Source organism: Bubalus bubalis, chromosome 4, assembly GCF_019923935.1.
Source record: "Bubalus bubalis isolate 160015118507 breed Murrah chromosome 4, NDDB_SH_1, whole genome shotgun sequence".
Taxonomy (NCBI): domain Eukaryota; kingdom Metazoa; phylum Chordata; class Mammalia; order Artiodactyla; family Bovidae; genus Bubalus; species Bubalus bubalis.
Window position 1 is genome coordinate 108,747,329 of NC_059160.1, and position 14,320 is coordinate 108,761,648.

The following is a 14,320-nucleotide window of genomic DNA, read 5'->3' on the forward strand; positions in this document are numbered from 1 at the left end:
ATGTCCATCGAGTCAGTGATGCCATCCAGCCATCTCATCCTCTGTCATCCCCTTTTCCTTTTGCCCCCAATCCCTCCCAGCATCAGAGTCTTTTCCAATGAGTCAACTCTTCTCATGAGGTGGCCAAAGTACTGGTGTTTCAGCTTTAGCATCATTCCTTCCAAAGAACACCCAGGGCTGGTCTTCAGAATGGACTGGTTGGATCTCCTTGCAGTCCAAGGGACTCTCAAGAGTCTTCTCCAACACCACAGTTCAAAAGCATCAATTCTTCGGCGCTCAGCCTTCTTCACAGTCCAACTCTCCCATCCATACATGACCACTGGAAAAATCATAGCCTTAACTAGACGGACCTTTGTTGGCAAAGTAATGTCTCTGCTTTTGAATATGCTATCTAGGTTGGTCATAACTTTCCTTCCAAGGAGTAAGCGTCTTTTAATTTCATGGCTGCAGTCACCATCTGCAGTGATTTTGGAGCCCAGAAAAATAAAGTCTGACACTGTTTCCACTGTTTCCCCATCTAAAATTAATGTTTTTACTTTCTAGTGTCTCCCTTTTTGTTTTGTATTTATGAAGACTTGTAAAAATAAAATAGACACATTTATCAAAGATTTAAGTTATATTTGGTAGATGAAATTTTCAACAACCATCTAAAAGACTGACTCCCTTTCAACTATTTTCAGAGTTTCTCAAGGGATTTGCTTATTTCACCTATTAATTTCACAATATAAATGCATTCACGCATACTTCTCTTGTTCACAACTGAAAATTTTCTTGGCGTCAAGTGATGGGTAAGCTGTGTTTAACTTGGGTTTCTGTGCAGGTAGGACACTGTCTCAACTTTCACTCAAAGCAGAATATAAGCTCAAAAATTGTTTTTTAATTAGAAGACTAAAAGAATACATCTGTATTCTCTTTAGAGCCATGAATTCATAATTTGCTTTCATTCAGCATGTTAAAAATCTTGAATAACAATGCCTTTTCCATGCATCTTCAGAATTCTCTTGTTGATTAATTTTTCTCAGCACTATAAGAATTAGTAGCATTCTTAATGATATCCAGGTGTTTGGCTGATTCTCTGATCGTAGATATTTAAATTTCTTTGCCTTGTGTCTTTACTCAGTTGCCTTTCTTTCATCTCCCATTTCTAGCTGCAACTACACCTCCCCAGATTCCTCAAACCTATGCATTCAACTAGAGGCAGATAAGAAGTGAACAGGGTCTCAAGAAAGAAACATTTTAGCAAAAAGTGTGATTTGTTTATGTAACCCTAAACTTCTTTCTGCTACCTCTGAGCAGACTGTTTTCTTTTTTTTATTTGGGAGGAGAGGGGGCTGGTTTAAAAATTAAAAGCTGCAAACGTTAACATCCCGAGAGATTTTACTTACAAATCTACAATTCTAGCTTCTTTTGAAAAGATCATGATTAGTAACCCTGGAACCAAAGCCATACAACTGGCAAGCAAGAGCTCCAGTTGTCCCTAAAACAGGGCACTTGCTTTCTAGTCTGTCGCAGCATCTCCCATTTCTTCATTTGCGGTGTCTTTGTCGATTGTAATTTTTACTTAGTCATGATCTACTGTGTCTACCAATTTAAGATTAGAAATCAGTCCTTGTGAAAGAATAGCTAATCTATCCAGATCTGTTTAAATTTTCATCTTCTATATGCAGTAATTGGAGAAGGAAATGGCCACCCACTCCAGTATTCTTGCCTGGAAAAATCACGTGGACAGAGGAGCCTGGTGAGCTGTAGTCCTTGGGGTCACGAAGAGTCAGGCATGACTTAGTGACTGAACATGTATAGTAATTGAGCGAACTGTAGATAATTCGATTTTTTTGTAGTTTGAGCATTTTTCCATAGGTTCAATATTCTTGCAAATAATGTGATAAATTGTGATTTCATTCAATTTTCTTTGTTCAATTCCACCCTCACTTCAGCTTCTTAGAGAATGAAACATCTGCTTTCTAACCTAGGGCCATTTTCTTTGCATATTTAAAGAATAATTAATATTTGTATTTTTCTATTTACAGATTGTACAGAAAATATCTAGATCTTTAGATAACAACAATTGGCATAGCTTTACCATAAGCAAAATTATCTCAAGACAAAACAAAAATGTAGTTGAGTGCCCTCATTTTGTAGCTAAAAAATATAGTGCACTGTGGGACTGGGAAATTCTCCTTGCTGTTCAGTAGCATTTTACAATCAACACCTCTCCCCTTTTCAGGATATCGAATCCCTAACAGGAGGGCTGACTGGTTCTAAGGGGGCTGATCCACCGGTAAGTTAGATTCTTCATTAAATTTAACTACTGACAAATTGAATTATGTACATACCAGATCATCAGGATTACTTGTATACAAGTAGTTGTACAGGTAACTTTTTGGAATAGTTTCTTTACAAACTTTATAGCTATTGCAATAACTAATATAAAAATGTGAACTTGCTTCAAGGTGTCATTTGGTCTTTTAAAAAGTTTTAATAATTCATAAAATTCATCCCTATATTGACTCTAAAAATAAGAATGAAAGCTTCATCAGAATGTATAAACACCTTGCATCCTACTAATGCACTACAACAAAAGTTAAAACATTTTGGAACTTGAGAGTTTATTGTTTCAAATAAGTGTATGATTTTGGTTGCAATATACTTTCTTGTTACTGATGGAAAAAAAAAAAAACAATTTTTTTCAGGCCATTTTTTTTCACAGTGTTGATTCTTGATATCATTTCTTTCCTACTTTACCCAGGAAATGCATGAAAATTTTAGAAGAGTATTATTTTTAGACAATAACAAGAGATTGATAGTCTGGTATTGGAACACTGTAGTCTTTTCTGTGATGTCTGATCTCAGAAAACATTCAGTAAAGTATCATTCCTGTGATTTCACGCTTCAGGCACAAACAAGTTCATGGCACTATCTCAAGTGATAAAATTCAGTGTATTTCAACAGATAGCCAATGTATAAATTTTTTTTTATCACTGCTTCCTTTTCTCTTAGCTCTGTGAGGTTTAATGTGAAACAGAATCCTGTGTTATCAATTTTTAGCTATACTTCATCTAGGCATCTACCTGAAGTCCATAATTAAGACATCACTGAAGTGTTAAAGAAAGCTAATTGTAGCTTTTTCTCTCCTGTCTTACTTTCATGTATCTCCTGATGCTGTCTAATCTTTATCAGATTCCTCCTAAAGTAGGCTACACAACGTATTTTAGTCCATTCCTGTCCTTTTAGTTTCATTGTCTGAATTTATGCAGAAAGAAAAATGTGTTTTCTTCAGACAGATAGCTGCTTATATTTAGTCCCTGAACCTATTATACTGAAGCATAAGAAAAGATGAAATGTAAGTCAGCCCAGCAAGTATATTATGACAGGATTTTTGGCCAGTCCTATCCACCTCCAATTTGATTCGCTGCTCATTTTCTGGAGAAGGCAATGGCATCCCACTCCAGTACTCTTGCCTGGAAAAATCCTATGGACGGAGGAGCCTGGTGGGCTGCAGTCCATGGGGTCGCGAAGAGTCGGACAGGACTGAAGCGACTTAGCAGCAGTAGCAGCAGCATAGCAAGCAGTGGAGGTCCCTGCTTCTGTGATACAATTCCACCCTGCTGCTTTGCATTATGTTTGTGCATAGCATTCCCCTTTTATTAGAAGAATAAGTCCATTCCCTTTAAAATACCTCCCCTCATTGTTCACTTTTTTCTGAAAGAATTCTGCAATTAGAGATAAGTTGGTTTTAAGAGGATTTGTCTCCTGTTCAAAAATAAACAAAAGACCTCTCTTCTACATGAGGCCATAAAACTCTTACCTGCTATTTTCATGTTAAAATAAGTTAATCACATCCTTTCAAGAAGGCAAAGTTCAAAACATGGAAGATTGAGCCAGCATTAAAGCCTCGTTATTAAAAGAAGCCACTGTAGCCAAAAGGTCACAGAAAGGAAAGTTGATGACCTGAAGGCAAACTTAACCAACTTCATTTCTAAGTGCTAAAGTGAAGTGAATATGTCTCTGTGTTTTATACTACACGTTTGTCTTTTCTTTGGACATAATTTATAAAATCATGAGGATAGAGGTTCTCTCTTGGCATCTCCTACCATGAAGATGTGTTTATTTTATAACATTTTGTAGAGTGGAAATTCATCACACAAATGTCGGAGTATTTAAGAGCTTAGACAATCTAGGGTGTTAACAGTGTACATATATTTACTGTTTCCCACTGTTAAAGAGATATCCAAAGCATATTACCAAGAGCTATGTAATAAAATCACTTTTTAATATTCTATATAGTTTATAAAAGTAGTCCAGATATGAAGGTGAAATGATAATAATGTCTATAGTTGCTTCAGTCATTTAAGACTTTGAATTGAGATACCATTTTTGCACCCAGAGTAGAAAACTGAAAGTCAGATTAAATCATACATAACCTAAGTGCATTTGAAGTTTCATATTACTTTTTTCTTTCTTTAAAAAGGGTCTTTATAATAGATTTTCTAAATACTATTATTCATTATCCATTTCTAAAATTATGTATTTTTAATAAATGTTTACAGTGTATTATTACTAAAGCCATTCTGTGTTGAAATTTTCATTGGTAAGAAATTCAAGGTCTTATAATTTTTGCTCATTGAACAGAGTAATATAAAATGTTGAATGAATGATCTCTCACAGGAATGCATAGCTGTGGACTAATAGCTTTACCAGTGTAATAGAAATACCAGATACATCTTTAAGTATGAGTGTATTTAAAGCTTGAAAAATTTTCTGTGAATGGATATAAATATTATTTCTGAAGCATTAAAAAAGAGAATGTTACATTTTTTCATACAGCAAGCATATATAAAAATTTTTGTCAAATTTGCAAATGTGTTTATACATTTGCATATCTGGTAAGAATAAATTTGTGTAACTCTAGGAATTTAGTTTGCATTGATATTTTTAACTCTAAATGTTAAGGAGGTATTCTGAAAATTCAGTAGTCTCAGTTGTAATTCTAATAATGAAAGGGAGACTGGCTCATTCATTATTTTCAGGGAACAAGTCAAGATGTTTTATAATGGTTTTCTTCTGAAAAGAATTTTGGGAAGTATGTTTTTAAATTCATAAACTGGACAACCATTGTTGCTTCATATAGAACTTACAGATTTTTCTAAACCACACAATTATCTTAGACAAAATGTCTTCTATCATTGAGAAAAATATTGCCTATTATGTTAACTTAAAATTATCTTTGAAAAATTGTATCAGATATTTTATATTCTGCCTATATTTTTCATTCACAAAAATTAGACCACAGATTAACCTCTAGTGTAAGCACATTGCATATATTCACATATAGACATAAGTAAACTTCTTAACAGTAAAAAATCTGCCTGCAACGTGGGAGAGCCAGGTTTGATCCCTGGGTTGGGAAGATCCCCTGAAGAAGGGAATGACTACCCACTCCTGGATTCTTGGGGCTTCCGTTATAGCTCAGATGGTAAAGAATCTGCCTGCAATGCAGGAGACCCAAATTCAATCCCTTGGTCAGGAAGATCCCCTGGAGAAGGGAATGGCAACCCACTCCAGTATTCTTGCCTGGAGATTTCCTTGGATAGAGGAGCCTGGCAGGCTATGGGGTTGCAAAGAGTCAGATGTGCTGCTGCTGCTGAGTTGCTTCATTCGTGTCCGACTCTGTGCGACCCCATGGACAGCAGCCCACCAGGCTCCTCCTTCCCTGGGATTCTCCAGGCAAGAATACTGGAGTGGGTTGCCATTTCCTCCTCCCAGTCAGACATGACTGAGTGACATACCCATATAAAATAAAGGGAAGACAAATAGATCATTAAAATGTCATTATTAAATTAAATAGTGCTTTTTAAATACACCATTTCACCATATTGTTTTAAATTTTAAATATTAAAAGTGAAAAACTTGTGAAATGTTAGATGTCAGGAATGTCTCACATTATCAAGTTGTCAGGCCTTCAAGCGAGCCGATAGGAAGGTCAGGGTAAGGTCTAAACAACTCAGTTTCTGATGGCCAAGGGGATTTTGATGCTGAAAATCAGGTACAAAGCATAAACAGTTCACCTGCTACACCAGCTGAACCTTGTATCTGGAGAGCTGTGGCTATGCAGGACCATGCGGAATCAGCAGTGTGACAGATCTCTGTCTTGTTTTGAGCCCATGAGCCAACGAGGCAGAGGTTTTGGCCTGCTGTTGGCCCGAAAGCCAGGATGTGTCCCACACTGCTCGCTATGTCTAAGTCTGCAGGGGGGATTTAGTAGCTAAGCTTTGGCCACAAAAGTTAAGTTTAGGGATACAGAGCTAAGCAGACTAATGTACACAATGAGAGGAGTTTTTCTTTGTCATTTGGTTTAAGAAATGTTCTTACTATTAATATGCTGATATAAACCAGCTATTCACTTTCTTATTGTTTCTGATTATTTTTAAGAGTTAATATGGACAAAATCTAATAAAGAATAATGTGAGAGAAACCCTAGACAGACTAGATGAAACAAATTTCTGAGCACACTGGTCAAATGTCAAAGTGTCCTGATAGTTCAGAGTGCTATGATCAGTGTTTGAATTAAGTCCACGTCATTGCCTAACCCAGGACTTAGAACGGCAGTGCTGCGGGGGCCATTCAGTTCATCCCTTAGTTTCTTTCTATTTGTTACCTTGGTGTAATAAGATCTATAAATTCGCTTCTTACACAACTTAGTGTTTTAATTTTTCTAAGCTTCCTTTATTCAAATGCTATTGCTTCTCTTTATTTCTAGAGTATGGTGAATAAGTGGCTATCCATCTAATCTGTATCCTTAGCTTGATATGCACACTGTCCTGAACATTCTCCATCTGTATTAATTTTTTTCCTACTGTGGAAGCAGAATTGTACATTCCATCTTTTTGTACTTTCTGTTCTCTTTTTAATGGTCTTCCTGATGGTTCTTAGCAATTTGAGTAAACACGCCACAGGACTCAAAACCAATTCATTTTCCTGAGGGTGCTGTTTAGATCAGGTTATATATTTTTCAGATTGTAAATAGCATTAACATTTTAAAGTCTCCAAACTGATTTTAATTTAATGTTTCAAAAAATACCAATGTTCTAATTACTTGCTTCAAAAGATAAGGCAATGCAAAATGTGAGTTTGAATTGTGATCTAATTTAATTTCTTTCACCTTGAACATTCTATTGCTTTATTACTTACTTTCATGTCCTATTTGTTTAGTCAGAATTCAGTGTATATTTGAGTGTATGCTGTGTGCTAGACGTTTACTTAGATTTTGGAAATACTGTGGTAAGCAATTCACAGTTTCTTTTTTCAGCATCTTATAGTTAAAGAGACAGGTTGGTAGAATAATTACAATATAATATAAGTACAGGTTGAAATGAAAGTAAGTAAGACCATCATGTAATCCAAGTTGGGCTGGAGGATCAAAGAAGGCAAATAAAAGAAAACAAAGTCTAATTGTAGAATGAGTTGAAGTTTGCCAACTGAAAAAAGTCGAGCATGGAATTTTAAATAAGGAAATATTATATGTGTAAGTGAAAAATTAGAAAATAGAGTGGCTAGCGCAATGGCACCCCACTCCAGTACTCTTTCCTGGCAAAATCCAATGGACGGAGTAGCCTGGTGGGCTGCAGTCCATGGGGTCGTGAAGAGTCGGACACGACTGAGCGACTTCCCTTTCACTTTTCACTTTCACACATTGGAGAAGGAAATGGCAACCCACTCCAGTGTTCTTGCCTAGAGAATCCCAGGGACGGGGGAGCCTGGTGGGCTGCTGTCTATGGGGTCACACAGAGTCGGACACGACTGAAGCGACTTAGCAGCAGCAGCAGCAGCAGCATATGAAATAAGCTGGAGGATGGTAGGTGGTGATGAGATAGAAGGTAAAAGATAACACAGGGCAAGAGGAAGCAATTCCATGGAGAACACTGAGCTCTGTACTAAAGAACATGAGGACCCGTTAAAGTTTTTAAATAGGAGAGTCACTTAATCAGCTGTGTCCTTTAGAAACATTTTTCTGGCTCTACTGAAGAGAGATTTAGAGAAAAGCTGAAGCAAGAAAGCCATTGAAAGAGGCTCTTACAGTCATCCCAAGGACAGATGATACAAATCATCATGGTGACTTTTTTTTTTGGTCTTGTCCCAGTACATTATAAAACTAATTGAGGCAATGTCTCAGGGGAAAGTCAACATTTTATTTTGTTAAAAGATTAAATTTTTAGTTTGAGCCTATCAAGTGACAGTGAGAATGGAGAGGAATAAACTGATTCATGAGCTATTAAGGACTTGATGAACACAGGGATAGGTGGTTGGTTGGAGGGAGGAGAATAAAACTTCAGGCTGAACAAGAATGAAACGTTCAGGCAGATTTTGAACTTTCTAATTTGGCAATTTAGTGAATAAAGGTATCATACGTAGAGACAAGAATCCTACTGGGTGGAGCGTTTCTAGAGAGGGGATTCTGAGTTCAGTTTTTGATACATTAAATTGAGGTGTCAGAGTTGGGAATATATAAATGATTTTGGAATTTAAAGGTCAGATATTATTTATAGTCATTGATTTGAACATGTAGAATAGTTAGAATAGTTGAATAGACTAGAACATGTGAAATAGTTGACAAACTATTGGAGCTGATGAAATCTCTCCAAAAAATGTATTTTTTTTTTTGAACTAATAACCAAAATTCATCTTTTTAAAATTTATTTTTAATTGGAGGAAAATTGCTTTACAATGATGTGTTGGTTTCTAGCATACAGCAATTCAAATCAGTCATAATAATATATTTATCCCCTCCATCTCGAGCCTCCCGCCCCTCCCCCTGACCCACTCCTCTAGGCCATCACAGAGTACCAGGCTGGGCTCCCTGTGTTATGTAGCCCAGCCCCTTCTCAAGAGTTGTCTGTCTTCCACATGGTAGCATATATGTGTACTTCTTTCTCAAGTCCAACCCTCTCCTTCCCCCACTGTGTCCACAAGTATGTTCTCTACATCTATATCATCATTGCTTCCTTGCAGATAGGTTCATCAGTACTTAAAAAATGTACTCTTAAAGAGAAGATAAGAGAATTCAGAATAAAGCCCTGAGTAAGAAAAGTATTTAGAGGTCAGAGGAAAAGTAAAGGTAAGAGGAAGAGTATGCTTCAAAAAAGAAAAAACAGAGATGATTGCAAGGAAAGAATACCAGAAAAATGTGCAGTTATGCATGCCAAGGTCACAAGAGGCTGGCGAAAAGGATTTTTAGCAGATTCATGATGTTGGGTATGATGATACAGGATGGGGAACACGTGTATACCTGTGGCGGAGTCATGTTGATATATGGCAAAACCAATACAATATTGTAAAGTTAAAAAATAAAATTTAAAAATTTAAAAAATAAATAAAATAAAAAAGAACCTCTCCAAAAAAAAAAAAAAGAGTTCAAAAACAGAGTGCCCCATTAAAAATTAGCAATAAGAGGGTAAAGGGTGGTCTGCTATTTAGTTGCTAAATCTTGTCCAACTAGTCTTCTTTTCTTGTCTAACCCCATAGACTGTAGCCGCTAGGCCCCCCTGTCCATAGGATTTCCCAAGCAAGAATACTAAAGTGGGTTGCCATATCCTTTTCTAGGGGATCTTTCTGACCCAGGAATCAAATCTCTTTCTCCTGCATTGGCGGGTGGATTCTTTACTACTGAGACACCAGGGGAGCCTGAAAGGTGTTCTGCTGCTGCTGCTGCTGCTGCTGCTGCTGCGTCGCTTCAGTCGTGTCCGACTCTGTGCGACCTCATAGACAGCAGCCTACCAGGCTCCACCACCCCTGGGATTCTCCAGGCAAGAACACTGGAGTGGGTTGCCAGTTCGTTCTCCAATGCATGAAAGTGAAAAGTGAAAGTAAAGTCACTCAGTCGTGTCCAACTCTTCTCAACCCCATGGACTGCAGCCTACCAGGCTACTCCATCCATGGAATTTTCCAGGCAAGAATACAGGAGTGGGTTGCCAATGCCTTCTCCAAAAAACTGTTCTAGGTGAGAGTAATTGTAGTGGAGTAACTCAAGTAGGATCTAGTTCATTTCCAAGGCAAACCATTCAATATCACGGTAATCCAGTCTATGCCCCGACCAGTAACGCTGAAGAAGCTGAAGTTGAATGGTTCTATGAAGACCTACAAGACCTTATAGAACTAACACACAAAAAAGATGTCCTTTGCATTATAGACGACTGGAATGCAAAAGTAGGAAGTCAAGAAACACCTGGAGGAACAGGCAAATTTGGCTTTGGAGTACAGAATGAAGCAGGGCAAAGGCTAATAGAGTTTTGCCAAGAGAACGCACTGGTCATAGCAAATACCCTCTTCCAACAACACAAGAGAAGACTCTACACATGGACATCACCAGATGGTCAACACCAAAATCAGATTGATTATATTCTTTGCAGCCAAAGATGGAGAAACTCTATACAGTCAGCAAAAACAAGACTGGGAGCTGACTGTGGCTCAGATCGTGAACTCCTTATTGCCAAATTCAGACCTAAATTGAGGAAAGTAGGGAAAACCACTAGACCATTCAGGTATGACCTAAATCTAATCCCTTATGATTATACAGTGGAAATGAGAAATAGATTTAAGGGACTAGATCTGATAGAGTGCCTGATGAACTATGGATGGAGGTTCCTGACATTGTACAGGAGACAGGGATCAAGACCATCCCCAAGAAAAAGAAATGCAAAAAGGCAATATGGGTGTCTGAGGAGGCCTTACAAATAGCTGTGAAAACAAGAGAACTGGAAAGCAAATGAGAAAAGGAAAGATATAAGTATCTCAATGCAGAGTTCCAAAGAATAGCAAGGAGAGATAAGAAAGCCTTCCTCAGTGATCAGTTCAAAGAAATAGAGGAAAACAATAGAATGGGAAAGACTAGAGATCTTTTCAAGAAAATTAGAGATACCAAAGGAACAACATTTCATGTAAAGATGGGCTCAATAAAGGACAGAAATGGTACAGACATAACAGAAGCAGAAGATATTAAGAAGAGGTGGCAAGAATACTCAGAAGAACTATACAAAAAGGATCTTCATGACCCAGATAATTACAATGGTGTGATCACTCACCTAGAGCCAGACGTCCTGCGATGTGAAGTCAAGTGGGCCTTAGGAAGCATCACTATGAACAAAGCTAGTGGAGGTTATGACATTCCAGTTGAACTATTTCAAATCCTAAAAGATGATGCTATGAAAATGCTACACTCAATATGCCAGCAAATTTGGCTGACAATAAGTCAGCAGTTGCCACGGGACTGGAAAAGGTCAGTTTTCATTCCAATCCCAAAGAAAGGCAATGCCAAGGAATGCTCAAACTACCAAACAACTGCACTCATCTCACACGCTAGAAAGTAATGCTCAAAATTCTCCAAACCAGGCTTCAACAGTACGTGAACTGTGAACTTCCAGATGTTCAAGCTGGATTTAGAAAAGGCAGAGGAACCAGAGATCAAATTGCCAACATCTGCTGGATAATTGAAAAAGCAAGAGAATTCCAGAAAAACAACTATTTCTGCTTTATTGACTATGCCAAAGCCTTTGACTATGTGGATCACAATAAACTGTGGAAAATTCTGAAAGAGACGGGAATACCAGACCACCTGACCTGCCTCTTAAGAAGCCTATATGCAGGTCAGGAAGCAACAGTTAGAACTGGACATGGCCAGGTTTGGTGCATGATACAGGATGCTTGGGGCTGGTGTACTGGGCTGACCCTGAGGGATGATTTCGGGAGGGAGGTAGGAGGGGGGTTCAGGATGGGGAACACATGTACACCCATGGCAGATTCATGTTAATGTATGGCAAACCGAATAAAATATTGTAAAGTAAAAAAAGAAAAGAAGAAGAACTGGACATGGAACAACAGCTGCTGCTGCTGCTGCTGCTAAGTCACTTCAGTCGTGTCCGACTCTGTGCGACCCCATAGATGGCTCCTACCAGGCTCCTCTGTCCGTGGGATTCTCCAGGCAAGAACACTGGAGTGGGTTGCCATTTCCTTCTCCAATGCATGAAAGTGAAAAGTGAAAGTGAAGTCACTCAGTCATGTCCGACTCTTAGCGACCTCATAGACTGCAGCCTACCAGGCTCCTCCATCCATGGGATTTAACAGGCAAGAGTACTGGAGTGGGGTGCCATTGCCTCCTCCGATGGAACAACAGATTGGTTCCAGATAGGAAAAGGAGTACATCAAGGCTGTATATTGTCACCCTGCTTATTTAACTTATACGCAGAATACATCATGAGAAATGCTGGGCTGGAAGAAGCACAAGCTGGAATCAAGATTGCTGGGAGAAATATCAATAACCTCAGATATGCAGATGACACCACCCTTATGGCAGAAAGTGAAGAGGAACTAAAGAGACTCTTGATGCAAGTGAAAGAGGAGAGTGAAAAAGTTGGCTTAAAGCTCAACATTCAGAAAACTAAGATCATGGCATCCGGTCCCATCACTTCATGGCAAAATAGATGGGGAAACAGTGGCTGACTTTATTTTGTGGGCTCCAGAGTCACTGCAGATGGTGATTGCAGCCATGAAATTAAAGACGCTTACCCCTTGGATTGAAAGTTATGACCAATCTAGACAGCATATTAAAAGGCAGAGATACTACTTTGTCAACAAAAGTCCATCTAGTCAAGTCTATGGTTTTTCCAGTAGTCATGTATGAATGTGAGAGTTGGACTATAAAGAAAGCTGAGCACCAAAGTATCGATGCTTTTGAACTGTGGTGTTGGAGAAGACTCTTGAGAGTCCCTTGGACTGCAAGGGGATCCAACCAGTCCATTCTAAAGATCAGCCTTGGGTGTTCTTTGGAAGGACTGATGTTGAAACTTAAACTCCAATACTTTGGCCTTCTGATGCAAAGAGCTGACTCATTTGAAAAGACCCTGATGCTGGGAAAGATTGAGGGCAGGAGGAGAAGGGGACAACAGGGGATGGCTGGATGGCATCACTGATTCGATGCACATGAGTTTGGTGAACTCCAGGAGTTGGTGATGGACAGAGAGGCCTGGCGTGCTGCAGTTCTTGAGGTCCAAAGAGTTGGACACGACTGAGCGAGTGAACTGAACTGAACAATAGGAAGATAAGAATTGGATTCTGCTGTTAAGGAAATAATTGCAAAGAGTTTAATTATGAAGGAAGTGAAAAGAAATAATAGCCAACATTAGAGATGAACTTGAGAAATTGTTTTAAGGAGAGAAAATTTGAGTGTGTTGAAGCCCATAGAAAGCTCATAGAAAGGGAAAAGAATTTTTGAGACAAGAGAAATTAATAGGTCACTGGATGAAGCAGAATAAGATGGACTCCAGGGCATGTTATATAGAAAGAGCAATATCAGTTCAAATGTGAAATAAGGGTAGAAAAAATTATGGAAACTGATGCAAACATTTTTTTTGGGGGGGGGGCTCTTATAAAGCTGAGATAGTTTCCATTGAATGGCTTCTATTTTCCCCACATTGTAAAAAGGAGCTAATTAGCTGACAGTGGTGGGGAGATGATGAGTTAAGATAGTTCAAGAACTTAGAGAAGATATATTTAGCCTTTGTGGATTGCAGAAGAACTATGCAAACCATAGATGGATTAGTGGAAAGTTTTAGGGTCTACTTGTTGTAGGTAGTGAATTTGTACTGGTTATAAATATGTAAAGCTGTGTTTGCTTTTGCTTCAACAGTGCTCTGTAGCTCAAGTATGGGACAGGGGAATGCCTGCAGTCATTCTGATTTCAGATTGTTGTTCTGACAGGCAATTACTGTGGAAGACCAATGAACCAAGGTAATTGAAAACATTAGCAAGAATATCATAAAGTCTAAGCTGAGTAAGAATTGCAGTGAATATAGGAAAGGATCTCAATAAGTTGAAAAACCAGTATAGTGAATATAAGATGTTACAAGAGAGTAGGATGCTTGATTTAAGCACTATAAGACCAAAACATTCCCAGGTTGCTGCTAAGATCCAGATTGTGGTCATGGAAATAGATGAAGTATAGAGGGCATGAAGTTCATTGGAACTGATGACATCAAGGAACTGAGAAGCCAGTTTGATGGATTATTTATGTGGACCCTGCAATCTTTTTTACCCATATTTACTTCCTTGATAATCCTAACCTATTTTACAGCTTAAGTGCCATCTAGACACTGATAATTGAATAATTTACATCTCTAGACTGATCACTTCCCTGAACTTCAGACTTGTATAATCCAACTAAATATTTGACATACCTATTTTTATATCCAATAGAAATTTAAAGCATAATGGATTAAAAACTGGAGCTTCTGGTCTTCTCTGTCAGTTTCCACAAATCTGCATTTTACCCCTA

The 14,320-nt window shown here is 38.2% G+C and overlaps 1 protein-coding gene across 11 annotated transcripts in view; it reads left to right on the forward strand.

The window, feature by feature from the left end:
- The window catches only part of PPFIA2 (PTPRF interacting protein alpha 2), a 493,970-nt gene that overhangs the window by 97,482 nt on the left and 382,168 nt on the right, over positions 1–14,320 (forward strand). For 7 of the 11 annotated variants that reach the window (XM_044941884.2, XM_044941885.2, XM_044941887.2 and 4 more), the window contains one exon: positions 2,225–2,278. The exons of the other annotated variants lie outside the window; for them this stretch is intronic. In XM_044941884.2, the coding sequence (XP_044797819.1) occupies positions 2,225–2,278 (54 nt within the window). The remainder of the gene's footprint in view (positions 1–2,224; positions 2,279–14,320) is intronic. 11 annotated transcript variants of the gene reach the window in all.